This window comes from Pristiophorus japonicus, chromosome 17 (assembly GCF_044704955.1).
Source record: "Pristiophorus japonicus isolate sPriJap1 chromosome 17, sPriJap1.hap1, whole genome shotgun sequence".
In the NCBI taxonomy this organism is placed as follows: Eukaryota; Metazoa; Chordata; class Chondrichthyes; family Pristiophoridae; genus Pristiophorus; species Pristiophorus japonicus.
Window position 1 is genome coordinate 127,888,590 of NC_091993.1, and position 27,814 is coordinate 127,916,403.

Below are 27,814 nucleotides of genomic sequence, written 5' to 3' on the forward strand. Positions count from 1 at the left end.
CTGAAGCTGGGTAGCACGGCACTCAGTGCTTCAAGCAGGCCCACCACCACCTTCTCAGGCCCACGTAGGTGGGCAATAAATGCCGGCCTTGCCAGTGACACCCACATCCTGAAAACTGTTTTTTTAAATTCCCTTTGAAAATAGTTTTGGTCTACTTCAGCTGTGAGTTGTGATGGAGAGTATTCATATTCTAAACACCCGCTGTGTGAAGACATTTCAATCTAACCTCCTGTGTAGTTCATTTTGTGATTATCTTAAATTTATGCCCTCTTAATACCATCTTACCGACCAGTGAAAACAAGGAAGAACTTGCATTTCTATAGTGCCTTTCACAACCTCAGGATGTACAGAAGGGCTTCACAGCCAATGAAGTACTTATTGAGGTGCCGTCACTGTTGCAATGTAGGAAATGTGGCAGTCCATTTGCGCACAGCAAGATCCCATAATCAGAAACACATCAGATTGTAGTGGAGGCAGGGAGGAAGATGATTATTTATAATTGCAGCACGGGTTCAGACATGGGTCCGGAAAGGCAGACACACACAGACAGGCAGGAGCCAGGAGGCGATGTGTTAATGAGCCCAGGCTCCAGATCTCTGCGTGACTCTGGCTGGCTGTGAAGACTCCGTTGCATTATATTAATCTGTGCATCCTGCCTTCATCATTAGCACTGCGGGTGAGACAGACAGCGCTGGGGCACAGGGAGGCAGTATTTATACCCAGCCCAGCCCGCACTGAGACAGAATGAGCAGCAGCATCCCCTGTGGGGACCGGGAGGGAGGGAAAGCCCAGACATGATCTGACAGCAAAACACGACTGGGGCCCTGGTAGCTTTCTGCAATGTCTGACGCGCTAAAGCGAGGGGGCCTTGTCCATCGCAGATCCACTTAACCCTTGCACTCCCGCAGCAGAGCCAAAAGGTGGAGGTTTGGGGGTCCCACAAACAGGGACTGAGCCCAGACAGCAGCTCTGGGCAGGGAGGGTCTCACAGGGAGCACCAGCTTTGCAGGGTTAAGTGGGTGTCAGAAGCTACGAGGACAATTTGCATTTATATAGCGCCTTTGTCTCAGTGTGGCTCAGTGGGCAGCACACTCGCCTCTGAGTCAGAAGGTTGTGGGTTTAAGTCACACTCCAGAGACTTGAGCACAAAAATCCAAACTGACACTCCAGTGCCGCACTGTCGGAGGGACAGTACTGAGGGAGTGCCGCACTGTCGGAGGGGCAGTACTGAGGGAGTGCTGCACTGTCGGAGGGACAGTACTGAGGGAGTGCTGCACTGTCGGAGGGGCAATACTGAGGGAGCGCTGCACTGTCGGAGGGACAATGCCGAGGGAGTGCCGCACTGTCGGAGGGGCAGTGCTGAGAGAACACCACACTGTCGGAGATGCCATCTTTCAGATGAGATGTTAAACCGAGGCCCGGTCTACTCTCTCTCAAGTGGATGTAAAAAAGCCCATGGCACTATTTCGAAGAAGAGCAGGGGAGTTATCCCCGGTGTCCTGGGGCCAATATTTATCCCTCAATCAACATAACAAAAAACAGATTATCTGGTCATTATCACATTGCTGTGTGTGGGAGCTTGCTGTGTGCAAATTGGTTGCCGCATTTCCCACATTACAACAGTGACCACACTTCAAAAGTACTTCGTTGGCTGTAAAACGCTTTGAGAAGTCCGGTGGTCGTGACAGGCGCTATATAAATGCAAGTCTTTTAAAACGTCCCAAGGCAGTAGCGCGTGGGGTGAATTTTCTTTTCCTGGTTCACCCCCAATCTTTCCCTGGCTCTGCGCTTTCTTATAAATTGTTGAATCTTGAACACCTCTCAGTTCTGATGAGAGGACCATCGACTTGAGACACGAACCCTGTTTATCTCTCCCCTCAGAAGCTGCCTGGCCTGCTGAGTGTTTGCAGCTATCCTGTTTTTATCCCCAACATTTACAGCCTTGCTTTAACACCCAGTCCCCCTGCGGAACAACAAACAAATCTCATTTCACCTTTTGCATCCTTTTCCTCTCTGCACTCTCACCTTTACAGAGCTGGAGATCAATGATTTACCGCAATTGTTCAGACAGGAGTGATGTTGACCCTGAACTGACCTCCCCTCTCCCTGACAGTGCACAGACTGTGTGTGGGCGGTGGAGGCAGGAGGCAGAGAAATGGTGGGTGAAATGAATGCAAATCGAATTTTCTTTTTAAACGTACAATGTGCATTTATCCTCACGGCACTGACACAGCTTTCAGCAACAGACAGGAACTGGGGGAGGGCTACACTTGACCAGGGGTGAATCCTTGCTCGGCTGAGGAGGGAGATCATCTGTCTGCACACGGCTAGGAGCTGCTGGAGCTGTTTGTGATGTCCCCGCTCTCGTTCACAGGAGCTGGGGGCCCACAGAGGCAACACCGCATCTCATCAATAACCAGGAGACAGCCTGGGGACACAGAGCCAGCTGTGTGTGTGTCTGCGTGTTCGTGCCAGAGTTGATTAAATAAAGGACTTGCATTTATATAGCACCTTTCACAACCACCGGATGCCCCAAAGCGCTTTACCGCCAATGAAGTACTTTTTGGAGTGTAGTCAATTTGCACACAGCAAGCTCCCACAAACAGCAATGGGATAATGACCAGATAATCTGTTTTTACTGATGTTGATTGAGGCATAAATATCGGCTCCAGGACACCGGGGATAACTCCTGCTCTTCTTCGAAATAGTGCCATGGGATCTTTTACGTCCACCTGACAGAGCAGACAGGGCCTCGGTTTAACGTCTCATCCGAAAGACGGCACCTCCAACAGTGCAGTGCTCCCTCAGTACTGTCCCTCCGACAGTGCAGCACTCCCACAGTACTGCCCCTCTGACAGTGCAGCACTCCCTCAGTACTGCCCCTCCAACAGTGCGGCACTCCCTCAGTACTGCCCCTCCGACAGTGCAGTGCTCCCTCAGTACTGCCCCTCCGACAGTGCAGTGCTCCCTCAGTACTGCCCCTCCGACAGTGCAGCACTCCCTCAGTACTGCCCCTCCAACAGTGCAGCACTCCCTCAGTACTGCCCCTCCGACAGTGCGGCGCTCCCTCAGTACTGCCCCTCCAACAATGCGGCACTCCCTCAGTACTGCCCCTCCAACAGTGCAGCACTCCCTCAGTACTGCCCCTCCGACAGTGCGGCGCTCCCTCAGTACTGCCCCTCCAACAGTGCGGCACTCCCTCAGTACTGCCCCTCCAACAGTGCAGCACTCCCTCAGTACTGTCCCTCCGACAGTGCAGCACTCCCTCAGTACTGCCCCTCCAACACTGCGGCACTCCCTCAGTACTGCCCCTCTGGCAGTGCAGCGCTCCCTCAGTACTGCCCCTCCAACAGTGCGGCACTCCCTCAGTACTGCCCCTCTGACAGTGCAGCGCTCCCTCAGTACTGCACTGGAGTGTCAGCCTATATTTATGTGCAAATACATGGCCTGCTATTCAATGTGCTCCACACAGGCTCTGCTACTTAAACACAGGCTCCTCTCCCCTCCCTCCCCTGTGTTATCCTGTGTGTAACACACTCCACTCTGTGTGTTTATCTGCCATGCACTTCTAGGAATGACAAGTCCACCAATTCTCCCTCAGTTCAGTTGGAATTTGATGCAGTACAATGTAATTTTCCCAATCTGCTGTCTCATAACATAGGAATTAAGAGCAGGAGAAGGCCATTCGACCCCTCGAGCCTGCTCCGCCATTCAATGAGATCATGGCTGATCTTCGACCTCAAATCCACTTTCCTGCACTGTCTCCATATCCCTTGATTCACTCGCAGTCTCCTCCCGATGTGGACTGTATCCTTAATTGCATTCTCTCAACATTCTCTGTTTCTTTAGCAGAGAGTTTTCACAGTTGCCAGGAACATTGGGAAATTGCTGGAAGGCAATATAGGCGACATGCGTATTCTATGAATGGTGCTGAAATCACCAAGGCTGAAACGGCAGGAGACCTGGGAGTCTGAGTAGTCCCAACATTGGGAGAGGCAACAGAAAACAGAAAAAACATGCAACTTAAACGCAGGCTCCCCTAGGCTTCCTCCCGTGTGTTATCCAGTGTGTAGCCCAGGGCCAATCAGGGAAAATTCTCATCCTTCATCCTTATTATCAAATCTCTCCATGGCTTCGCCCCTCCCTATCTCAGTAATCTCCTCCAGCCCCACAACCCCCAGAGATCTCTGCGCTCCTCTAATTCTGCCCTCTTGAATAACCCTGATTATAATCGCTCCACCATCGGTGGCCGTGCCTTCTGTTGCCTGGGCCCCAAGCTCTGGAACTCCCTCCCTAAACCTCTCCGCCTCGCTTTCCTCCTTTAAGATGCTCCTTAAAACCGACCTCTTTGACCAAGCTTTTGGTCACTTGCCTTAATTTCTTCTTTTGTGGCTCAGTGTCAAATTTATGTTTTGTCTTGTAACATTGCTGTGGAGCGCCTTGGCATGTTTTACTACATTAAAGGCACTATATAAATTAAAGCTATTATTATTATTACCAATTACTTTAAATCTATGCCCTCTGGCTGTTGACCTCTCTGCTAAGGGAAATAGGTCTGTCCTATCCACTCTATCTAGGCCTCTCATAATTTTATACACCTCAATGAGGTCTCCCCTCAGCTTCCTCTGTTCCAAAAAAAACAAACCCAGCCTATCCAATCTTTCCTCATAGCTAAAATTCTCCAGTCTTGGCAACATCCTCATAAATCTTCTCTGTACCCTCTCCAGTGCAATCACATATTTCCTGTAATGTGGTGACCAGAACTGCATGCAGTATTATAGCTGTGGCCTAACTACTGTTTTATACAGTTCAAGCATAACCTCTCTGCTCTTGTATTCTATGCCTTGGCTAATAAAGGCAAGTATTCTATATGCCTTCTTAACCACCTTATCTACCTGGCCTGCTACCTTCAGGGATCTATGGACCTGCACTCCAAGGTAGAAGATCAGCCATGATGGTGGTGCAGGCTCGAGGGATCGAATAGCCTACTGCAGTTTCTATTTCTTATGTTCTTGTGTTTTAAGGGGCGTCTTAAAGGAGGAGAGGCGGAGAGGTTTAGGCAGAGAGTTCCAGAGCTTGGGGCTTTGGCAGCTGAAGGCATGGCCACCAATGGTGGGGCGAATAAAATCAGGGATGTTCAAGAGGCCAAAATTAGAGGAATACAGAGATCTCGGGGGGTTGTAGGGCTGGAGGAGATTACAGAGATAGGGAGGAACGAGGCCATGGAGGGATTTGAAAACAAGGATGAGAATTTTAAAATCAATGCGTTACTTAACCGAGAGTCAATGTAGGTCAGCGAGCACAGGGGGTGGTGGGTGAGCGGGACTCAGTGCGAATTAGGACACGGGGCAGCGAGCACAGGGGGTGGTGGGTGAGCGGGACTTGGTGAGAGTTAGGACACGGGGCAGCGAATACAGGGGATGATGGGTGAGTGGGACTTGGTGCGACTTAGGACACGAGCCGTTATCACTAGTCTGTGTGAAGAAGTGCTTCCTGACATCACCCCCTGAACGGCCTGGCTCTAATTTTAAGGTTATGCCACCTTGTTCTAGACTCCCTCACTGGAGGAAATTGTTTCTCTGTGTCTACCCTATCAACTCCATAGAGATAATTGGATAGTGCAATTGGAGAGTGGGGACTATAGGGCCTTTTTGAATAGATAAACTAACAATTAAGTAACTGTCTTGTGATTTTGTCCACTACTATCTCCCATATACTTCCCCCAATCACCCTGCCACTCTCCAGAGAAAGAAAAATACCTTGATCATAGGAACATAGGAATCACAAGATGAAAAATACCCAGGTCCATCCTGGTAGTCAATGATACAACGATAATGAGGTTGTTGGCCAATCACAGCGATCAATCTCTATCAATGGCCAATCACAGCGATCACTCTTTATCAATGGCCAATCACAGCGATCACTCTCTATCAATGGCCAATCACAGCGATCAATCTCTATCAATGGCCAATCACAGCGATCAATCTCTATCAGAGTCTACAACAGACCCAGACACGAGGTGAGGAAAACCCCCAGTGGGGGAGAGGTTTGGGAACCAGCAGCCCAAAGTCCCCTATTCCCCCCGCGCTCGCTACACCCCCACACAGCATGTCTCACATTACTCACATACTGTGTCCCAAATCCTCTGGGCAGGGAGAGAGACGAGATACAGAGAAAAAGGGACAGATGGGGAAAAGGGAAGAGAAGCGGAATACAAGAAAGTTTACTGCTGCTGCACCCCCCCCCACCCCCGCCCACACAGCCCGTGCCATGGCAAACCTCTGCACAGATGCAGCTTGCCAATTTTAACCACGTTCATAGTTCTCGGACACAGCAATGCCTCGTAATCCGTAAAACCAGAGCCAGCATTTGGCCAGTGTTGATGGCTCTGAGTAACGTCAGCATTTCTCCGGTGTGCAGGTAATAAGTGGGGATGAGAGTTGGGTGACTGACCTTTGATTAGGTAAATTAATTACTGAATTTGTGTCGTGCCGCCTTTCTCCCAGCATCCAGAGTGTTACCTCCTCCCCCGCCTCACCTGGTCAGCAGAAAGGGTCTCCCAGACTGGGACAATAAGGAGAAGAATTCCACATTCCCATTGAAGCAAGACAAATACACACTAAAACTAATATACAGTTCATAGTTAACTCCACTTAAAGAGACAGTATCAAGCTGGGCCCTGGTATGGCACAGAGTCAATCAACAGAAAATAAAGAACAACAAATAAAGAACGAAGAAAAGGCCCATTTTCTAAATTGGTGTAGCTGACAAGGCCAGCATTTAATGCCCATCCCGAGCTGCTCTCAGGGCCGATTCAGGGCCTGATGGGCCTACGGCAAACTGATCCCAATGGGCCGATAGTTATCTTCGTTCATCTTCATTACATCATGTATATGATTCTGATTCTGGTAACATCGGCCGGTATATTCAACAATGGAAGCATATATTCTGTATCAAGTAGGTATATATTCTGATAACATTGCAATACTAGATTCCTATACATATTATGCAAACTTCTCTCAATTTGGTGGCCTATGTTCCTTAATGGGCCTGGGGCTGCAGTCCCATCTGCCCCATGGTCAATCCGCCCCTTGGTCAATCCACCCCTGGCTGCTCTGAGCAGGTGCTGCTGATGGGCCGTCTTCGTGAAGCGCTGCAGTCCGTGTGGTGAAGATCTATTAGTGATTTTCCTACATTACAACAGTGACTACACCTCAAAAGTACTTCATTGGCTGTAAAGTGGTTTGGGACATCTTGAAGTCGTGAAATACACGATAAAAATGCAAGTTTTTTTTTTCTAATATAATTCAGTAACTTGTTAGACCACTTTAGACAGCAGTAAAGAGTCAACTAATGTTGGTATTGGACAAGAGTCACATGTAGGCCAGACATGTTCCCAAAAGATCATTAGTGAACCAGTTAGGTTTTTACAACAATCTGACAGCTTCATGGTCACTTTTACTGATACAATCTTTCTATTTCCAGATTTTTTTCAACTGAATTCAAAGTCTCAAACTGCCGTGGTGGGATTGGAACTCACAACTCTGGATTATTAGTCCTCTAACGTGCTAGGTCCAGTAACTTAATCCCTACACCACTGTACCCTGTATCAGGAATTAGATACAAAGTAAAGGTCCCGCTACACTGTCCCATCAAACACTCCCAGGGCAGGTACAGCATGGGGTTAGATACAGAGTAAAGCTCCCTCTACACTGTCCCATCAAACACTCCCAGGGCAGGTACAGCACGGGGTTAGATACAGAGTAAAGCTCCCTCTATACTGTCCCTAAGAAATACTAGAGGACCGAGAGTCTAGCGAGGAGGAACTGAAGGAAATCCTTATTGGTCAGGAAATTGACGTGATTGAAGGCCGATAAATTGGAATTAATTATTAAAGATGTAATAGCGGCGCATTTGGAAAGCAGTGACAGGATCTGTCCAAGTCAGCATGGATTTATGAAAAGGAAATCCTGCTTGACAAATCTTCGAGAAATTTTTGATATAACTAGCAGAGTGGACAAGGGAGAACCAGTGGATATGGTGTATTTGGACTTTCAAAGAGATTAGTGTGCAAAATTAAAGCACATAGTATTGGGGGTAATGTATTGACGTGGATAGAGAACTGGTTGGCAGACAGGAAACATAGAAACATAGAAAATAGGTGCAGGAGTAGGCCATTCAGTCCTTCGAGCCTGCACCACCATTCAATAAGATCATGGCTGATCATTCACCTCAGTACTCCTTTCCTGCCTTTTCTCCATACCCCTTGATCCCTCGAGCCGTAAGGGCCACATCTAACTCCCTCTTGAATATATCCAACAAACTGGCATCAACAACTCTCTCCGGTAGGGAATTCCACAGGTTAACAACTCTCTGAGTGAAGAAGTTTCTCCTCATCTCAGTCCTAAATGGCTTACCCCTTATCCTTAGACTGTGTCCCCTGGTTCTGGACTTCCCCAACATCGGGAACATTCTTCCTGCAATCTAACCTGTCCAGTCCCGTCAGAATTTTATATGTTTCTATGAAATTCCCTCTCATCCTTCTAAACTCCAGTGAAATCAGGCTTTAGTCGATCCAGTCTCTCCTCATATGTCAGTCCTGCCATCTCGGGAATCAGTCTGGTGAACCTTCGCTGCACTCCCTCAATAGCAAGAACGTCCTTCCTCAGATTAGGAGACCAAAACTGAACACAATATTCCAGGTGAGGCCTCACCAAGGCCCAGTACAACTGCAGTAAGACCTCCCTGCTCCTATACTCAAATCCCCTAGCTATGAAGGCCAACATACCATTTGCCTTCTTCGTCGCCTGCTGTACCTGCATGCCAACTTTCAATGACTGATGTACCATGACACCCAGGTCTCATTGCACCTCCCCTTTGCCTAATCTGCCGCCATTCAGATAATATTCTGCCTTCGTGTTTTTGCCACATAAGTGGATAACCTCACGTGTATCCACATTATACTGCATCTGCCATGCATTTGCCCACTCACCTAACCTGTCCACGTCACCCTGCAGCCTCTTAGCGTCCTCCTCACAGCTCACACCGCCACCCAGCTTAGTGTCACCTGCAAACATGGAGATATTACACTTAATTCCTTCATCCAAATCATTGATGTATATTGTAAAGAGCTGGGGTCCCAGCACTGAGCCCTGTGGCACCCCACTCGTCACTGCCTGCCATTCTGAAAAGGACCCGTTTATCTCGACTCTGTGCTTCCTGTCTGCCAACCAATTCTCTATCCACATCAGTACATTACCCTCAATACCATGTGCTTTAACTTTGCACAGAAATCTCTTGTGTGGGACCTTGTCAAAAGCCTTTTGAAAGTCCAAATACACCACATCCACTGGTTCTCCCTTGTTCACTCTACTAGTTACATCCTCAAAAAATTCCAGAAGATTTGTCAAGCATGCTTTCCCCTTCATAAACACTCCCAGGGCAGGTGCAGCACGGGTTAGATATAGAGTAAAGCTCCCTCTACACTGTCCCATCAAACACTCCCAGGGCAGGTGCAGCACGGGTTAGATACAGAGCAAAGCTCTGTGTCTGTCCCATGTACCTTAACTCCAACCCTTCGAAGACACTCTCACTGCTGTTCAAAGTATTGCATCGAGTTTCCAGTGTATCCAGCAGTAGCATTGCTCCAGACACTTGAGCACAAAATCCAGGCTGATGCTCCTTGCAGTGCTGAGGGAGTGCTGCACTGTTGGAGAGGCAATACTGAGGGAGCGCCACACTGTCGGAGGGGCAGTACTGAGGGAGCGCCGCACTGTCGGAGGGGCAGTACTGAGGGAGTGCTGCAGTGTCGGAGGGGCAGTACTGACGGAGTGCTGCACTGTCCAAGGGGCAGTGCTCAGGGAGAGCTGCGCTGTCGGAGGTGCCGTCTTTTGAATGAGACATTAAACCAAGGCCCAGTCTCTCTTCCAAGCTGGACGTAAAAGATCCCACGGCACTATTTTGATGAAGAGCAGGGGAGTTCTCCTCGGTGTCATGGCCAATATTTATCCCTCAACTGACACCTAAAGCAGATAATTCAGTCATTTGTCTGTGGGAGCTTGCTGTGCACAAATTGGTTGCTACATTACAACAGTGACTACACTTCAAAAGTACTTCAACAAAAGCCACATATGGTGGATGCTGGAAATCTGAAATTAAAACAGAAACACTCAGCAGGTCAGGTAGCATCTGTGGAGTGAGAAACAGAGATAACGTTTCAGGTCGATGACCCTTCATCATTGGCTGTAAAGTGCCTTGGGGCGTTCTGAGGTGGTGAAAGGCGCTATATAAATGCAAGTCCTTTTTCCTTTTTACTTGAATATGCAGATTTTCACCCAGTTTTGATTAAACCAGCCGCTAATTAAAATTGGCAATTGTTGACACCAGACAGGATGACATCTTCACATCCCAGCGTATGGCTGGGTTCTGTCAGGGAGGCGGCATCACGCAGAAAGGGCAATAATCTGGGCTGGGTGACTCACTCATATTTCAAACCTAAGTGAAAGAGACATCTTGGAATATTAATATCCTTCATTAACTGCTGAAGGATCACATGGGGCCACTTCCTTGGTGTATAATTGAAGCAAGCACAATTTTAATATCAAAGCCCACTGGGATGATGATAGCTTTAAATCCGCATTTTTAAAAAGTTGATGCGTTTAATCTGGTTCAGATTCCGGTATTTAGAGTATTGTCTTCAAGGGAGGAGGATCACATTTTCAATTAAATAGAGGGCAAAAAACATTAAAAATATTATTGGGGGAGGGGGAAAGCTCAAGAAATCTTCAAATTGATTGTGGGTTATTTTTTGCTCCGTGAATCTGCAATGATGGCGCATTAAATACAGCGCCAACCTGTCACTCAATGGGTTAAACTGGAGGCTCTGCTCATTGGCCGCTTGGTTTCAGTGCACTCGGCCAATGGGCTGGCAGGGGTTGGCCAAGAGTTGTGGATGGATGTTCTTCTGCTCCAATCGGGACAGAGCAGAGAGGGGAGCAATAAACAAAGCTTGCCAGTTGCGAGGAGCCGAGCTGAGAGAGCAGGTTGGGCGCAAGATGAGCGCATCGCATCCTGAACCCTGGCATTGTCCCTCTCCCTCCACCCCACACCCCAGCTCCTGGCACCCTGTGGATGCAATCTGTTCTTCAGTCAGTCAGTCACACACACACACATCCTCTGCCTTCTTCCTCAGAGGGTGACCACGCTCCGAGATGTTTGCGGGATTTCTGCAACGATGATCCGCAGTTAAGGAGGACCTGGATTGGAGGGCGATTGACCGGGAGCGGTGAGACAGTCGCTTGTGATCATTCAAAAGGACCCCCCCCCCCACTTTGCCTTCAGGAGAAAGAAGACAACATGGATCACTGCTAACCCCCAGGAGATGTATTGTTGCAATCAGTAAGTAAAACTTGCTATGTTTGATCCGTCCAGAGACAGAGCTGCAATGAGTTAAATACCAGGCATGATTGCAAACCCAACTGTGACTTTTGTTGATAAATGGAGAGGAGTTGTGGCTGGATGCCAGTTCCTCTCTGCACTATGTTCAATTATTTACAGCTCCAGATGCAAGCACTTGGTGCCAGGAATGTTCCGCTCCAGCCAACCTCTCTCCCCTGTGGGGTGTAAATCCTGGAGTACTCTGGCGCGCTCGATGACCAGTTCCTAAAGCCTAACAATGTGCCTCTTGGAGTCCTACCTTGCCCCAGGATACCAGTGCGGATTTTTCTATCTGACTCTCGTACTTCTCTTGACTGTGTGTCACCACCACAAGGTGGGTGTGTCTGCCCTGAACTGTAACTCCGACTGCATCTGTGCCAGTAACATTGTCAGTTGTTCCAAGAGAGAGCTGGTGAACATCCCCAACGCTCTCCCGGAGTACACAGCGGTCCTGGACCTCAGCTACAACAGCCTGAGCCGCCTAAGGGCCGAGTGGACCACGGTCCGCCTGCCCAGGCTCCACACTCTGCTCCTCAGCCACAATGGCCTGTTCTTCACATCCGAGGAAGCCTTCACAGAGGTGCCGCACCTGAGGTACCTCGACCTGTCCTCCAACAAGCTCACAACTTTGGAAGAGCTGCACTTCCAGGGGCTGGAAGAGCTGGAGGTGCTGCTGCTGTACAATAACCGGATCTCCCAGATCGAAAGGACCGCCTTCGAAGGCTTGGAGCGGCTGCAGAAGTTGTACCTGAGCCAGAATCTCATCTCTCGCTTCCCTTTGGAGCTGGTGAAGGAAGGCACCAGGCTGCCTGGCCTAGAACTGTTGGATGTGTCCAGCAACAAGATCAAGGTCCTGCCTGTCCAAGAGCTCAACAGTCTGCCGGCGTACCTGAGAAATGGCCTGTACCTCCACAACAACCCGCTGGTGTGTGAGTGCAGTCTGTACCTCATGGTCACCCAGTGGCTTGCCCGGCAGCTCAGCTCCGCCGTGGACTTTAGCAGCGAGTACAAGTGCGTCCTGCCCACCAACCACAAGGTGTCCATCAAACTCTTCCAGCTGCAGGAGGACTTCATGAACTGCAGCACCGTCGCAGACTCAGAGGTGGAGGCTTACCTGGAGGGGACCTTGACCTTCCAGTGCGACACCAGGCTGAGGAACATGGCCAAAGTGTGGGTGACCCCGGACAACGAGACCATCCAGGCCGGCCACAACAACCACAGCCTCAAGATGCTTGCGGACGGCAGCCTGAGGCTCAGCAACCTGCGGCCAGAGGACTCGGGGACCTATACCTGCCGGGCCAGCAGCAGCCAGTTCAATGAGACCATCCATGTGCTGCTGAAGGTACACAACTCCACGGCCAGCCCCGCACACGAGTCTCTCAACACGGCGTACACCACGCTGGTGGGCTGTGTGACCAGCGTGGTACTGGTCCTCATCTACCTGTACCTGACTCCCTGCCGCTGCCGCTGCCGCAGGGGTGGCCACAAACAGCAGGGAGAGCAGGAGGAGAGCATTCACTCCTCGGTGCTCAGCGCCACCTCCGCCCACGACGTGTCCGCCGCCGAGCGGCGGGTGGCGTTCATCGAACCGACCAAGGAGGCGCCGGGGCAGAACGGGAAACTCAAGCCCAACGCCGTGGAGCAGTTCGAGGACAAGAAGCTCCTGGCGGTGCCCAGGAAGAAATCCGACTGCGGCTCGGTGGGCTCCGTGTCCTCGGACACCCCCATGGTGGTCTAACGCCGCACGCAGGCGTTATGCCATGGTCTGCGCACCGCGCACAGGCTGCTGGCGGGCGACAGGCGCAAGGCAGCGCCGGCGCAGCGCCCGAGCTTGCGCTCTACCGGCAGCCCGTGGGACCAGCTCCATTCGCCCAACACAATTCGCTGGCCCACGGTCAGAGCGCACGGCCCAGGGAAGGGTCTTCACTCTCCGCAACACTCCACAATGTTTCGTGATTTTTCTTCACACTCCCCGTGCATCCGGCTTTGCAACTTTCCAAACAAGGCAACTGTGCCCAACAGGCTGGCTCCAGCGGGGACAGGGGCTGAGCCCAGTGTCTGCAGTGGCAACCCCTGCTCGGCAGTGTCACACCTCCTCATTCGGAAAACCCTGCTGGCAGACATGAAGAAAGCAAAAGAAAGACAGACTTGCATTTCTCGAGCGCCTTTCATGACCTCAGGATGTCCCAAAGCGCGTTACAGCCAATAAGGTACTTTTTTTTGGAGTGTAGTCACTGCTGCAATGGAACAGCAGCCAATGTGTGCACAGCAAGCTCCCACAAACAGCACTGTGATAATGAGCAGACAATCTGTTTTAGTGATGTTGATTGAGGGATAAATATTGGCCCCAGGACACCGAGCATAACTCCCCTGCTCTTCTTCAAAACAGTGCCCTGGGATCTTATACATACACCTGAGAAGGAAACAGAGTGAGACCAAAGGCCGGACTGGGCTCAGCGAGCTGGGGAGCGAATGGAAAGCTGGACCTTTCAGCCGCTGGGCCGGTGATGACCAGCTCCGGGGCAAGAGCCAAATCTCAGAGGGGTGTCCCTAACCTGGTGGCCAGTGAATGTCAGAGACTCGCCTGGCGGTCACTCCTGGGCGGCGGAGTGAATGTGTGGGAAGGGGCAGCCTAGCCTGCATGGCCACCCCTGTGTGTTGTTTGCGCGATGATCATTGCACGGCCAGTTGTCTGGAAACGCTGCACGCCGGGGAGTCCCCATTGTCTGGTTCACCCAGCCGCACACTGTCTCCTTCCCCCCCCCCCAGGCACACAGAGGAGACATGATCAGGCGGGGAAGATGTCCAGGTGCCGCACTTCAACCCAGGACATAGTGAGACAGAATTCACGCACCTCTGGTAAAGTTCAGCTGCACCTGTCTGTTGCACAGTGAGGGCGCGGCTCGGTTCCTGTGCGTCTTCATTCCGGGTTATGTGTCCTGTCACTGGGTTTAGCACCAGAGTCAGGCTGGGGTTAACAACCAGGCAGGGTCCGTGTCTGCTGGCCGGAGCTGCAGCCCGCACTGAATTGGGACCCACCATGACTAGCTTGCTGTAACTTGCTGGTGGCCACTTGGGTGAGGTACGGGAGGGTATTATGTATCAGCACACCTGCAACTGTAGGCCAGCGAAAGTTAGCAGCCTCCGCATAGGAGCACAGAGACTCGATAGAACCAGGGAGAAGAGCCATCTTATAAAGAAAAAGAGAAGTTTGCGTTTCTGTAGCGCCTTTCACGACCTCAGGACGTCCCAAAGCGCTTCTCAGCCAATGAAGTACTTTTTTAAAGTGTAGTCACTGTTCTCTGGTCTTGTATTGGTTAATGTCAAATATTCCTTGACCCTGCGGTACTGTGTCTGTTGTTTACACGGTGTCACTGTATAAGCACCGCAGTACATGAATCATTGCACAGCACCCTGCAGTATGCAGTGATGCAGAATATCTCTCCTAACTTACCCCTCACACACTGAACCCACCACTCTGCCCCATTCCCAGAGTGGGAACTGCCAAGAATCATTCTGAATGAGAACTGCATTCATTAAAGGTCCCGATGTATAATTTAAATCCAGAATATGATAAATCATAAGAATCTTACAAAAAAAATGTCTATAAGGAAAAACCTAATTATCTGGAATTTAATAAAGGCACTGCATGTGGGCTTGTACCTGGGGTGTACTGCATGCATCTGCTTGAAGATGCCAATATTTATTTAAAAATAATAATAATAATGTATGTCTTTGTAGTGTGTGTACTTACAGCTAGCCTGAGCCAGGGCAACAGGCCCAAGGGATTTAGACAATCAGTATAGAGAATGTTGCTTGTGTCTTGTCACCTGTACCCAGTTTTCTGTTAAGTGCCTTGATACGGTTCCATGTCCTTGCCTATTTTATACGAGGTTCCCAGTTTGCAGTGAGGCAGAAAATGTGGTGATTGTTGGTAAGAGACAGAGAAACAAGTATGTGGGAAAGTATGGCTTGGTTCCTGGGACATTTGAACCTTTGGGGGGGGGGGGGGTTCCTGACACCTGGAGTGTGTGACAGACACATCTTAAACTAATCCACGTCACGTAGATGTACATAATACGTCGCTTGGTTCATTGCGGTCCATGGAAATCAGGGCAAGTTATCAATCGCGTGAGCAGAGGATGTTCAGAGGGACCTGGGTGTCCTTTTACACCAATCACTGAAAGTTAACATGCAGGTACAGCAAGCAATTAGGAAAGCAAATGGTATGTTGGCCTTTATTACAAGAGGATTTGAGTATAAGAGTAAAGACGTCTTACTGTGATTATATCAGGCCCTGGTGAGACCACACCTGGAGTATTGTGCACAGTTTTGGTCGCCTTACCTAAGGAAGGATATACTTGCCATAGAGGGAGTGCAACGAAGGTTCACCAGACTGGTTCCTGGGATGGGGGGATTGTCCTATGAGGAGAGATTGAGCAGACTAGGCCTATATTCTCCAGAATTTACAAAAATGAGAGGTGATTTCATTGAAACATACAAAATTTTTACAGGGCTTGACAGGGTAGATGCAGGGAGGATGTTTCCCCCGGTCTAGAACCAGGGATCGCAGTCTCAGGATAAGGGGTCGGTCATTTAGGACTGAGATGAGGAGAAATTTTTTCACTCAGAGGATGGTGAATCTTTGGAATTCTCTGCCCCAGAGGGCTGTGAAGGCTCAGTCGTTGAGTATGTTCAAGGCAGAGATCGATAGATTTTCAGACATTAAGGGAATCAAAGGATATGGAGATAGTGCAGGAAAGTGGAGTTGAGATCAAAGATCAGCCATGATCTTATTGAATGACGGAGCAGGTTAGAGGGGCCGAATGGCTGACTCCAGCTTATATTTCTTATGTTATTATGTTGTAGTGGTGCAGAGGATTAGAGCACAGACCTCTGGGGTGGTGAATAGATGCTCAAAGATCAAGTGACTCTGTGGCACCAGGGTGTATGTGATAGAATGATAGAAATTTCCAGCACAGAAGTAGGCCATTCGGCCCATTGTGTCCGCTTCGGCTGACAAAGAGTCATAGAAACATAGAAAATAGGTGCCGGAGTAGGCCATTCGGCCCTTTGAGCCTGCACCACCATTCAATAAGATCATGGCTGATCATTCCCTCAGTACCCCTTTCCTGCTTTCTCTCTATACCCCTTGATCCCTTCAGCCATAAGGGCCATATCTAACTCCCTCTTGAATATATCCAACAAAATGGCATCAACAACTCTCTGTGGTAGGGAATTCCACAGGTTAACAACTCTCTGAGTGAAGAAGTTTCTCCTCATCTCGGTCCTAAATGGCCTACCCCTTATCCTTAGACTGTGACCCCTGGTTCTGGACTTCCCCAACATCGGGAACATTCTTCCTGCATCTAACCTGTCTAGTCCTGTCAGAATTTTATATGTCTCTATGAGATCACCTCTCATCCTTCTAAACTCCATGAATACAGGCCCAGTTGATCCAGTCTCTCCTCATATGTCAGTCCTGCCAGCCAGCCTAATCCCACTTTCCAGTTCTTGGTCCGTAGCCCTGTAGGTTACCGCACTTAATGTGCACATCCAAGTACTTTTTAAATGTGGTGAGGGTTTCTGCCTCTACCACCCATTCAGGCAGTGAGTTCCAGACCCCACCACCCTGTGAGTGAAAATATTTCTCCTCAACTCCCCTCTGATCCTTCTACCAATTACTTTAAATCTATGGCCCCTGGTTATTGACCTCTCTGCTAAGGGAAATAGGTCCTTCCTATCCATTCTGTCTAGGCCCCTCATAATTTTATACATAAATTATGATCTATGAATATGAGATCTGTTTGTTCACTGTACTCTTTATATTCTGTATGAAAAATTGAATCAATATTTTGTTATGGTTTATATGCAAAGAAAGAAATGTTGTAATGTGGGAAATGCGGCAGCCAGTTTGCACACAGCAAGCTCCCACACACACCATTGTAATAATGACCTGATAATCTGTTTTAATGATATTGATTGAGGGATAAATATTGGCCCCAGGATAACGGGGAGAACTCCCCTGCTCTTCTTTGAAATAGTGCCATGGGATCTTTGGCGTCCACCTGAGAGAGCAGACGGGGCCTCAGTTTAACGTCTCATCTGAAAGGTGGCACCTCCGACAGTGCAGCGTTCCCTCAGTACTGTCCCTCTGACAGTGCGGCATTCCCTCAGTACTGCCCCTCCAACAGTGCAGCGCTCCCTCAGCATTGCCCCCCCGACAGTGCGGCACTCCCTCAGCACTGCCCCTCCGACAGTGCGGCACTCCCTCAGCACTGCACTGGGAGTGTCGGACTGGATTATGTGTTCAAGTCTAAGTGTGGGGTGTAATCACCTGGAGTGTGGGGTGTAATCACTGCCCTTCAGCCTCATAACTGCAGGTGAGAAACCCCAGATGGAGTACCCAGGAACTTTAAATTCCCTGCATGTCACCAGTCGACCAGCTCTCCTACCACAGGGACTCCCGCGTAAGCATATTGTGCAGAGCTCTGCACCTTCCCCAGCCAGAGAATGGTGCGGAAGCGGCGGTATAGCTGGGGTCTGTCAGCCCCCAGGATGCTCCAAGCTGACTCAGCCATCAAACCCATCACTGTGCCTGCTTGTCAGTTCAAAGGTGTTTTTAAAAGACAAAGCGATTAGTTTGAAATACTGTTCTGTCACTCGTGTTGTTGAATGTGTCAGGCACAGAAAGCATTGTTTATCTTGCTAGCTTTTGTCAAATGTCTTGTAAGCAGAGTGTAGGAGACTGCCCTCTGCAGCTGTGATCTACGTCCTCCTAATGTCACTCTTCAGTACAATGTATTGTGATTTTAGTAAGAATTTATTATATTGGCTAATGACAATCTCATTCCTCTTGTGCGCACGGAATCTACGTCATAATTCTAGTTCTCAGCATGTCCTCCAATATCAAACCATCCATGTCTTTTTTCTCTCTCTCGCTGCCTTTCTCTGGCCGAGGTAGGGTCCCACAGGTAACGGGTGCCCTCTGGTGGCTACTGCCTATTCGACTACACAGGCATCACAGCCAAGCCCAGTTCTTTCCCCCGCTCAGGGCTTTTCTGCGGGTGTGCAGGTTTAATGAGTAGGAGCTCTTGCTGAATCTCGCCTCCTTTCTGGGATGAGGAGGACTGAATCCAATCATAACACCTCCTGCTGCCCTCACCCCAGGCCACCCCCATAGGCGGAAATGGGCTTTTCCTCACCCCACCCTCTGGTGGGAATGGTATAATCCAGTGCAGATTATCCCCACTGAACCATCAACACTGATCTTAAGAATTTTTATTTTCTGAGTGCAATGTTTTTAATTTGTAAGCTGATGTGTTGTTAATTTGTGAATTCCTGGCTGTTCCAGTGCTGATGAACTGTTTCACTGGCAGATTTGTATCTAAAGCTGAATTAAAGGCACGTGGAACGCATGGAAAATGGTTCATGGAAAGTATTCTTGGACTGCATGTCAATGCCTGACACACTCACTCACACTCTCACACACACACTCTCACTCACACACACGCACACTGTACACACACCCACACACTCACTATTCACACACACCCACACATACTAGTAGTATAGTATTAGTATTAGGCAGTCCCTCGTATCGAGGATGACTTGCTTCCACTTCAAAAAGGATGAGTTCACAGGTGTTTCAATGAAGGATCCAATATTCCGGATCCCGAACTACATGTTGAAGGTTGGAAGATGCCTGTGTGTGGATTATTTTAACGTGGGGTGACCGTTGCACACCAGCCACCACACGGGCTTGACAGAGCTAGGTCTTGGTCTAGTGGCAAGGGTTAAGCAAGATGACTGGAGACCTGCTCTGCTGCACGGACTCAATATGCACACACCCACTCACTATACACACCCATATATTCACTATATACACACACACATTCACTATATACACACACACTCACTATACACCCTCCCCACACACACACTCACTATACACACACTATACACTCCCTCACACACACACACACTCACTATACAACCCCCCCCCACACACCCACTCACTGTACACACACCACCCCACACACACACTATACACACACACACACTCACTATACACACACTATACACACTCACTACACAAACCCACACACATATACACCCACTCACACTTTGGGAGCTGAGAGTTCAATACAACAATCTTAGTCTTCAGTGCCGGAGGAAATTCTTCCTGGGTGAAATGACTCGAGTCTTCAGCGAAAGACAACTGCAGCTGATAATCAAAGAATAACACACAGGCCGAGAAAAGCAATAAAGCCAAGGCCAAATTACAGAGAAAGTACAGCATAGAAATCGACCATTAGGCCCGACTGGTCTGTGCCGGTGTTTATGATCCACATGAGCCCGGAGAGCGAAAGGAATAGAAGAATACGTGACGGGGGGAGATGGAGAGGGGTGGGAGGAGGCTGGTGTGGAGCATAAACCCCGGCACGGAGCGCTTGGGCCTAGTGGTCTGTTTCAGTGCTGTAAATACTGTGTAATACTTCATCTCACCCCATCACCATATCCTTCTATTCCTTTCTCCCCCATGTGTTTGTCCAGCCTCCCCTTAAATGCATCGATACTATTTGCCTCAACCCCTTCCTGTGGCAGCGAGTTCCATGTTCTCTCTGGGTAAAGAAGTTTCTCCTGAATTCCCCGTTGGATTTATTAGTGACTGTCTGATATTGATGGCCCCTAGTTTTTGTATCCCCCACACAAATGGAAAACCTTCACTACATCTACCCTATTGCAACCCTTCATCATTTTAAAGATCCCAATCAGGGCAGGTCACCCCTTGGCCTTCTCTTTTCTAGACACAAGATCCTCAGCCTGTTCTGTCTTTCCAATCTTGCCTCTCAGTTCTGGTATCATCCACATTCTAACAAGAAGCTTCTCCTCAATTCCCGATTGGATTTATGTGAGTATGATTTAAGAATGCCACAGAGGAGCGCCATAGTTGAGGATTTTACAGGTCTTGTTATCATTCACGTGTTCCAGTTTCCTGATTCTATTTCGCCCATCAGCAGAGCAGCACGAAGGGGTACAGTAGCACAGTGGTAACGTCATTGGACCAGGAATCCCGAGGCCTGGACTAATGATCCGGAGACGTGAGTTCAAATCCCCCCACGGCAGCTGGGGAATTTAAATTCAATTAATTAAATCTGGAATTAAAAAGCTAGTCTCAGTATTGGTGACCATGAAACTACCGGATTGTCGGAAAAACTTATCTGGTTCACTAATGTCCTTCAGGGAAGGAAATCTACCGTCCTTACCCGGTCTGGCCGATATGTGACTCCAGACCCACAGCATGTGGGTGACTCTTAACTGGCCTCTACAGGTCAAGGCGACCACCACCTTCTCGAGGGCAATTAGGGACGGGTACTAGATGCCGGCCTTGCCAGCGACGCCCACATCCGAGGAACAAGTTTTAAAAAGCAGTTGCAATGGAAGCCACCAAACGTCCATCAGCAGCTCACTGAACACGGGTGAAGCACCAAGTTGCTGCACAGCCGGATTTTGTACATTAGCAACTGAAGCACAGTCCACACCAAGGGCACACACTGCGCCCACGGGCTTGAATCAATTCCAAGGTTGCAGTGTTATCGTGTTGTCTATTGTTTTCGGGACTTTACATGTTATTTGACAGCCCAGCCTGAAATTAAATCTGGTAGCGGGCACTCGCCCTGATTGTCCGACAGGCAGAATTTCATTTTGTAATTTTCTATTCATGAAGATCTTTCCTGAGGGTGCTGGCCGTTTGATTTTAACCAACAACAAAGCTGAGAGCTGGCTGCTGGAACTAGTGTTGCCGGACACTTTGAACACTCGGATAACATAGAGCGGCAGAAAGAACATTTGTACACCGCGTCAGGACGCCCCGAAGACAGCAAGCTCCCACACACAGCAATGTGACAATGAATCGATAATCTGTTTTTTAGTAATGTTGGATGAGGGATAAATACTGGCCAGGACACCGGGTACAACTCCCCTACTCTTCGAAAAAGTGCCATGGGATCTTTTACGTCCACCTCGGTTTAATGTCTCATCCAAAAGATGGCACCTCCGACAGTGCGGCGCTCCCTCAGTACTGCCCCTCCAACAGTGCGGCGCTCCCTCAATACTGCCCCTCCAACAGTGCAGCGCTCCCTCAGTACTGCCCCTCCGACAGTGCGGCGCTCCCTCAGTACTGCCCCTCCGACAGTGCGGCGCTCCCTCAGTACTACCCCTGACAGTGCGGTGCTCCCTCAGTACTGCCCCTCCAACAGTGCAGCGCTCCCTCAGTACTGCCCCTCCGACAGTGCGGCACTCCCTCAGTACTGCCCCTCCGACAGTGTGGCACTCCCTCAGTACTGCCCCTCCAACAGTGCGGCACTCCCTCAGTACTGCCCCTCTTCATAAAAGAGTTGTGACTCTATACCTTAGAGCAGCGTAGACTTAGGGGGATCTGATTGAGGTTTATAAGATAATGAAGGGAATAGACAGATCCAGCTGACCGTTTATTTCAATTAAATAGGTTAGGCAGGACCAGCGGGCACAAATTTAAGTTGTATAGGGCTAGATCCGGGCTGGAAGTCAGGAGGTGGGTCTTCACAGAGAACAGCACACCTCTGGAACAAGCTGCCGCTTCATGTGGTGGATGCAGACTCCTTCAAGCAAAAGCTGGATTTGTTTCTGGCTGCGGTGGAGATTAACTCTTACAGAAGGTAGGTACTGCAGGGACTTTAATAGCCAGAGTGATCTCCTGGACTAGCTTCGATCGCCTAGATGGGTCGGAGAGGAATTTCCCAGATTTTTTTCCCCAAATTGGTCTGGGTTTTTAAAATCATTTTCTTGCCTCTCCAAGGAGATCACATGGTTTTGGGTGGGGTGGAGTGTATAAGTTGTGATACACGGGGTATCACAATTGTGTGGCACAGGCTCGATGGACCCGGTGGTCTTTACCTGTCCGTCATTTTTTGTATGCTCATGTGTATCCCTGATTATAATCGCTCAACCATCGGTGGCCGTGCCTTATGTTGCCTGGGTCCCAAGCTCTGGAACTCCCTCCCTAAAACCCTCTACCTCTCTTTCCTCCTTCAAGACGCTCCTTAAACCCAACACTTTGATCTGCGCTAATTTCTACTTAGGCGAAATTGTTTTTATCCCATAATACTCCTGTGAAGCGCCTTGGGACGTTTCACTACGTTAAAGGCGCTATATAAATACAAGTTGTTGTAGTTGTTGAGAGTAATCTTCAATTCCTGGAGGCTCCAGGCCAATCCTGGAGTGTTGGCAATGTTCTGTGTAGGGAATCTTACCCCCCCCCCCCTCCACCCACCCCCCGCCCTTGGCCACAGAGGCCTACACCAGGCTTTATTTTTGGGAGCCTGCCAACAGGGAATTGGATAAATACCTGAAGGAGAAAAAAAAAATGCAGGGATATGGGGAAAGAGCGGGCGGAGTGTGACTGACTTCAACAGAGCTGGCACAGATTCAATGGGCCGAATGGCCTCCTGCTGTGCTGTACGATTCTATGGGGCCGAGCTTGGTGGACTCACCGCTGCCGGCGAGTTTTCTGGGTGCTCTCCCCTCCGAGCGAGTTTGGTGGAGGCTTCCCGCCGACGGGGAGGGAAGACTACTGAGGACCGCCCGCTGACGCACAACTCGCGTAAGTGTCCTCCCGCCCGCCGAGCTGCCAGTTTGGTCTGGGTGGGAGTCCGCTGCAACTGGGGGAAGGGCTGCTGCATGGAGGCAGGTCTAACCCCGACGGTACGTATGAAGACCTGCAAAAAAAAGGTGAGTACACTTTTCTTTATTTTTTTTTTCCAGTGATTCAGGTGGATGGGGCCCCTGAAGGTTTTCCAGTGTATTTTTTAATTATTTTTTGAAAATTTTTAATTTTATTTGTTCGCCCCCTCCCCGGTACTTTGCCGAGGATCACATTTGCCACCGAGCTTGAGAGCTCCCGCCCACTACTGCTCAGATTCAAGGCGTAAGTCGCATTTTTGCCAGCGGGTGATCTTTCCAGGACTTTTCCACGAATCTCCCGCCCAAAGTACCGTCAGAATCTCAGCGATCCTTTGGGTGGCCATTCGGCCCCTCGAGCCGCTCCGCCACTCAATGAGATCATGGCTGATCTTCGACCTCAACTCCACTTTCCTGCCCGATCCCCATATCCCTTGATTCCCTTAATATCCAAAAATCTAGCGATCTCTGTCTTGAATATACTCAACGACTGAACCTCCACAGCCCTCTGGGGCAGAGAATTCCAAAGATTCACCTCCCTCTGAGTGAAGAAATTCCTCATCATCTCAGTCCTAAATGGCCGACCCCTTATTCTGAGACTGTGACCCCTGGTTCTAGACCCCCATCCAGGGGGGGAAACACCATCTCTGCATCTACCCTGTCTAGCCCTGTAAGAATTTAATGCTGTTGTTATTCTCTTGTCAGATGAACCAGCCATTTAATAACTTACCCTCCAGCCATGATACTGTGAAAACGGATTTCGTTGTTCAGTGCAGGAAGCTCCGTGATGATCACTCATTTCTATTTAGCTTTTCGCTGCTTAATTCATGTGTTTCTGTGTGGGTGAAGATAACAGCTAACCTGCTCTGTAATCACAGCCAAACGCCATCCCATTGTGCAGCAGTGATATCCACCTGGATTGATAGCCTCACCGGCAATGTTGCCACTTGGACAGATTAGGTGAGTGGGCAAATGCATGGCAGATGAAGTATAATGTGGATAAATGTGAAGTTATCCACTTTGGTTGTAAAAACAGAGACAGACTATTATCTGAATGGTGACAGATTAGGAAAAGGGGAGGTGCAACGAGACCTGGGTGTCATGGTACATCAGTCATTGAGGGTTGGCATGCAGGTACAGCAGGCGGTTAAGAAAGAAAATGGCATGTTGGCCTTCATAGCGAGGGGATTTGAGTTCAGGGGCAGGGAGGTGTTGCTACAGTTGTACAGGGCCTTGGTGAGGCCACACCTGGAGTACAGTTTTGGTCTCCTAACCTGAGGAAGGACATTCTTGCTATTGAGGGAGTGCAGCGAAGATTCACCAGACTGATTCCCGGGATGGTGGGACTGACCTATCAAGAAAGACTGGATCAACTGAGCTTGTATTCACTGGAGTTCAGAAGAATGAGAGTGGACCTCATAGAAACGTTTAAAATTCTGACGGGTTTAGACAGGTTAGATGCAGGAAGAATGTTCCCAATGTTGGGGAAGTCCAGAACCAGGGGTCACAGTCTAAGGATAAGGGGTAAGCCATTTAGGACCGAGATGAGGAGAAACTTCTTCACCCAGAGAGTGGTGAACCTGTGGAATTCTCTACCACAGAAAGTTGTTGAGGCCAATTCACTAAATATATTCAAAAAGGAGTTAGATGTAGTCCTTACTACTAGGGGATCAAGGGGTATGGCGAGAAAGCAGGAATGGGGTACTGAAGTTGCATGTTCAGCCATGAACTCATTGAATGGTGGTGCAGGCTAGAAGGGTCGAATGGCCTACTCCTGCACCTATTTTCTATGTTTCTATGTTTTCTTTGGCCTGTGTGTCCCCTTTAACGGGCTGCACCAACCATTCACAATTCCCTGCCTGTGCGGTTTTCCCGTTTAAAAGCCGGCTGACCGGCAGGCGGGAGCTGCAGAGTGCTGTGTGGCCTCGCAGCATAAAGGGAATGTTGGTCACCCGGGCCCAGGTTCCCAACCCTCCAGGATTGGCCTGGAGTCTCCAGGAATTGGAAATTAATCTCCAGAAAACTGCAGCGAGCAAAACTCAGAGAGAAACCAGCGGGGGCAATAAACCAGCGGGGCAATAAATCCCAGCGGGGGCAATAAATCCCAGGGGTCAATAAATCATCGGGGGCAATAAACCTCAGGGGCAATAAATCACAGGGGGCAATAAAAAATGTGAACTTTGACTGACAGTCAATTATCATCCATCTGGATGACGAAGAGTCTGTTCGTTTTCCGATTGGCTGTGGGAGGGCGATGCTACCAATGGCGGGCGAGTAGAGGCGCGCCGGTTGGAGGCACCTCCGACAGTGCGGCACTCCCTCAGCACTGCCCCTCCGACAGTGCAGCGTTCCCTCAGTACTGCCCCTCCGACAGTGCAGCACTCCCTCAGTACTGCCCCTCCGACAGTGCAACACTCCCTCAGCACTGCCCCTCCGACAGTGCAGCACTCCCTCAGTACGGCCCCTCCGACAGTGCAGCGCTCCCTCAGTACGGCCCCTCCAACAGTGCAGCGTCCCTCAGTACGGCCCCTCCGACAGTGCGGCGCTCCCTCAGTACTGCCCCTCCGACAGTGCAGCACTCCCTCAGTACTGCTGTTCCGACAGTGCAGCACTCCCTCAGTACTGCTGTTCCGACAGTGCAGCGCTCTCTCAGTACTGCCCCTCCGACAGTGCAGCGCTCTCTCAGTACTGCCCCTCCGACAGTGCAGCACTCCCTCAGTACTGCCCCTCCGACAGTGCAGCGCTCTCTCAGTACTGCCCCTCTGACAGTGCAGCGCTCCCTCAACACTGCCCCTCCGACAGTGCAGCACTCCCTCAGCACTGCTGTTCCGACAGTGCAGCACTCCCTCAGCACTGCCCCTCCGACAGTGCAGCACTTCCTCAGCACTGCTGTTCCGACAGTGCAGCGCTCTCTCAGCACTGCCCTCCGACAGTGCATCGCTCCCTCAGCATTGCAATCAGAGTGTCGGTCTGGATTTTGTGCTCAGGTCCCTGGAGTGGGATTTGAACCCACGACCTTCTGTCTCAGAGGCACGAGTGCTGCCCACTGAGCCACGGCCGACAATAAAGAGAAAGTCCAAAAGGTCACATCGAACTGGGTGGGAAAATACTTAAAACATTTTACAAGAGTCGGACTGTGTGTGTGTGATTTATGTTATATATTGAAAACTTTCTACTCATCACCAAAACGCCTCACATCTTCCAGCTGGTCAACGATTAAAGCTACAAATCTACCCACAATCCCACAGCTTTTCAATTTTAGATAGTGATAATAATAAGCTACATTAATACACATTACTGACTAAGTATTACTGTGTTTGGAGAAATTAAACACTTTACATTCTTACCAAAAAATGAGACAATCTCCGACCCTGATTCCCCGCTCAGGCCCGAGTTAAAATTACGGTCGGGTCTCAGTGATGCAATTGGGCCGCACCGTGCCCGTGTTACAGAGGACCCTGTTGGCACCGGGCGGCTGCCCTCGCTGCCTGTTCAGGCAGAGCAGGTTAAAGTTACAGATATTGCGATCGTGGCGGCTTTCAGACAGGTCAGAGCCAGGGGCAATTTTAACAGCCCGCCTGCCAGGTTTGTGCTGAGCGAGTAGGGTTAAAATCGCCCTCCCCCCACCCCCCGATATTTCCCTCTCGCGCCCGCTGCCTCCACAATGGGCTCTTTGAAACTGCGGAGCAGGGCAGGAAGATCCCAGGATTGACCAGCTGTCTGGGCTGAGCGAGCTGGGCTAGCCGTGGCGACTTGCCTCAGCGCGCTGGAGAGGGGATTGACCCAGCTTCCTGCTCCTGATCGTCAGCCAGCGAGCGCCGCTGGGAAATACGGGCGTGGACGGGATCGGGATTAGCTGTGATGCCCTCCACAGTCAAATGGTCTTGTGGCACTCAGCATCTGGGGAAATGAACTGGACGATAGACCTGAACCCGCCCGTGGGTCACCAGACTCGGGGAGAAAATTGGAGGAGCAAAGATGAAATACTTCACTCTTGTCCCAGACAGTGATGGCAGCAACCCCCCCTGCTCTGTGAAGCGAGGGCAGGCGGGGTTCAATTATTGTCCAAGGATGTGGGAACCCACACAGACCACACGGGAGTGATTGGGGTGGGTCTGGACTTTGCACGATGGTGTCGAGCGAGAGACAGCGAGACCAACAGCACATTGTGCCTCTCTGCCCAGTGAGGGCGATGGAAATAACAATGGGGAGAGAGGCAAAATGAGCCGCAGACTCACTATCGCATAAAGTCACCGTCTTACCCCACTGCATGAAGGGGGCACCGGACAGGCAGCGGGAATGGCCAAGGGCAGCCGGCACCTTGCTCACAACCCTCTGCCAGTGCCGCTCTTGGGCTGCTTCTTGGGAAAGTGATTTGGAAATGACACACTCAATAACAACTTGTATTTCTTGTTGTGTATGTAGTAACTCGATAGACTGAATACTGTAAACTAACACAGGTACAAACCTGGCTCTGCTTTATTAGGGCCCAAAGTGATCACATTACATGATGGCTGGCCTTTTATACCTGGGCCACACCCACATGCGTACAGCCCAATGACCTCCGACAGTGGCGCCACCTGGTGGCTAGTGACCCCAAGCATACATACATGACAATATCCCCCTTTCAGATATTAGTAACAGTCTTTTTACAAAT

General features: G+C 49.9%; 2 protein-coding genes across 3 annotated transcripts in view; one reads left to right on the forward strand and one right to left on the reverse strand.

Annotated features, from left to right (window-relative positions):
* Positions 1-9,039, reverse strand: part of gpr61 (G protein-coupled receptor 61) — a 284,165-nt gene extending 275,126 nt beyond the window's left edge. For both annotated transcript variants that reach the window (XM_070859498.1, XM_070859497.1), the window contains exon 1: positions 8,993-9,039. The gene's annotated coding sequence lies outside the window, so the exon portion shown is untranslated. The remainder of the gene's footprint in view (positions 1-8,992) is intronic.
* A 2,003-nt stretch (positions 9,040-11,042) lies between these two features.
* On the forward strand, positions 11,043-15,413 carry amigo1 (adhesion molecule with Ig-like domain 1). The gene has a single exon (XM_070859499.1). It carries the CDS (start codon positions 11,675-11,677, stop codon positions 13,172-13,174), a length of 1,500 nt encoding a protein of 499 aa, XP_070715600.1. The 5' UTR covers positions 11,043-11,674; the 3' UTR covers positions 13,175-15,413.
* Positions 15,414-27,814: the final 12,401 nt, after the last annotated feature.

What these genes read in the sequence shown, in the direction of transcription:
- amigo1 (XM_070859499.1), top strand. Translation starts at nt 11,675, where the DNA reads ATGTGCCTCTTGGAGTCCTACCTTGCCCCAGGATACCAGTGCGGATTT.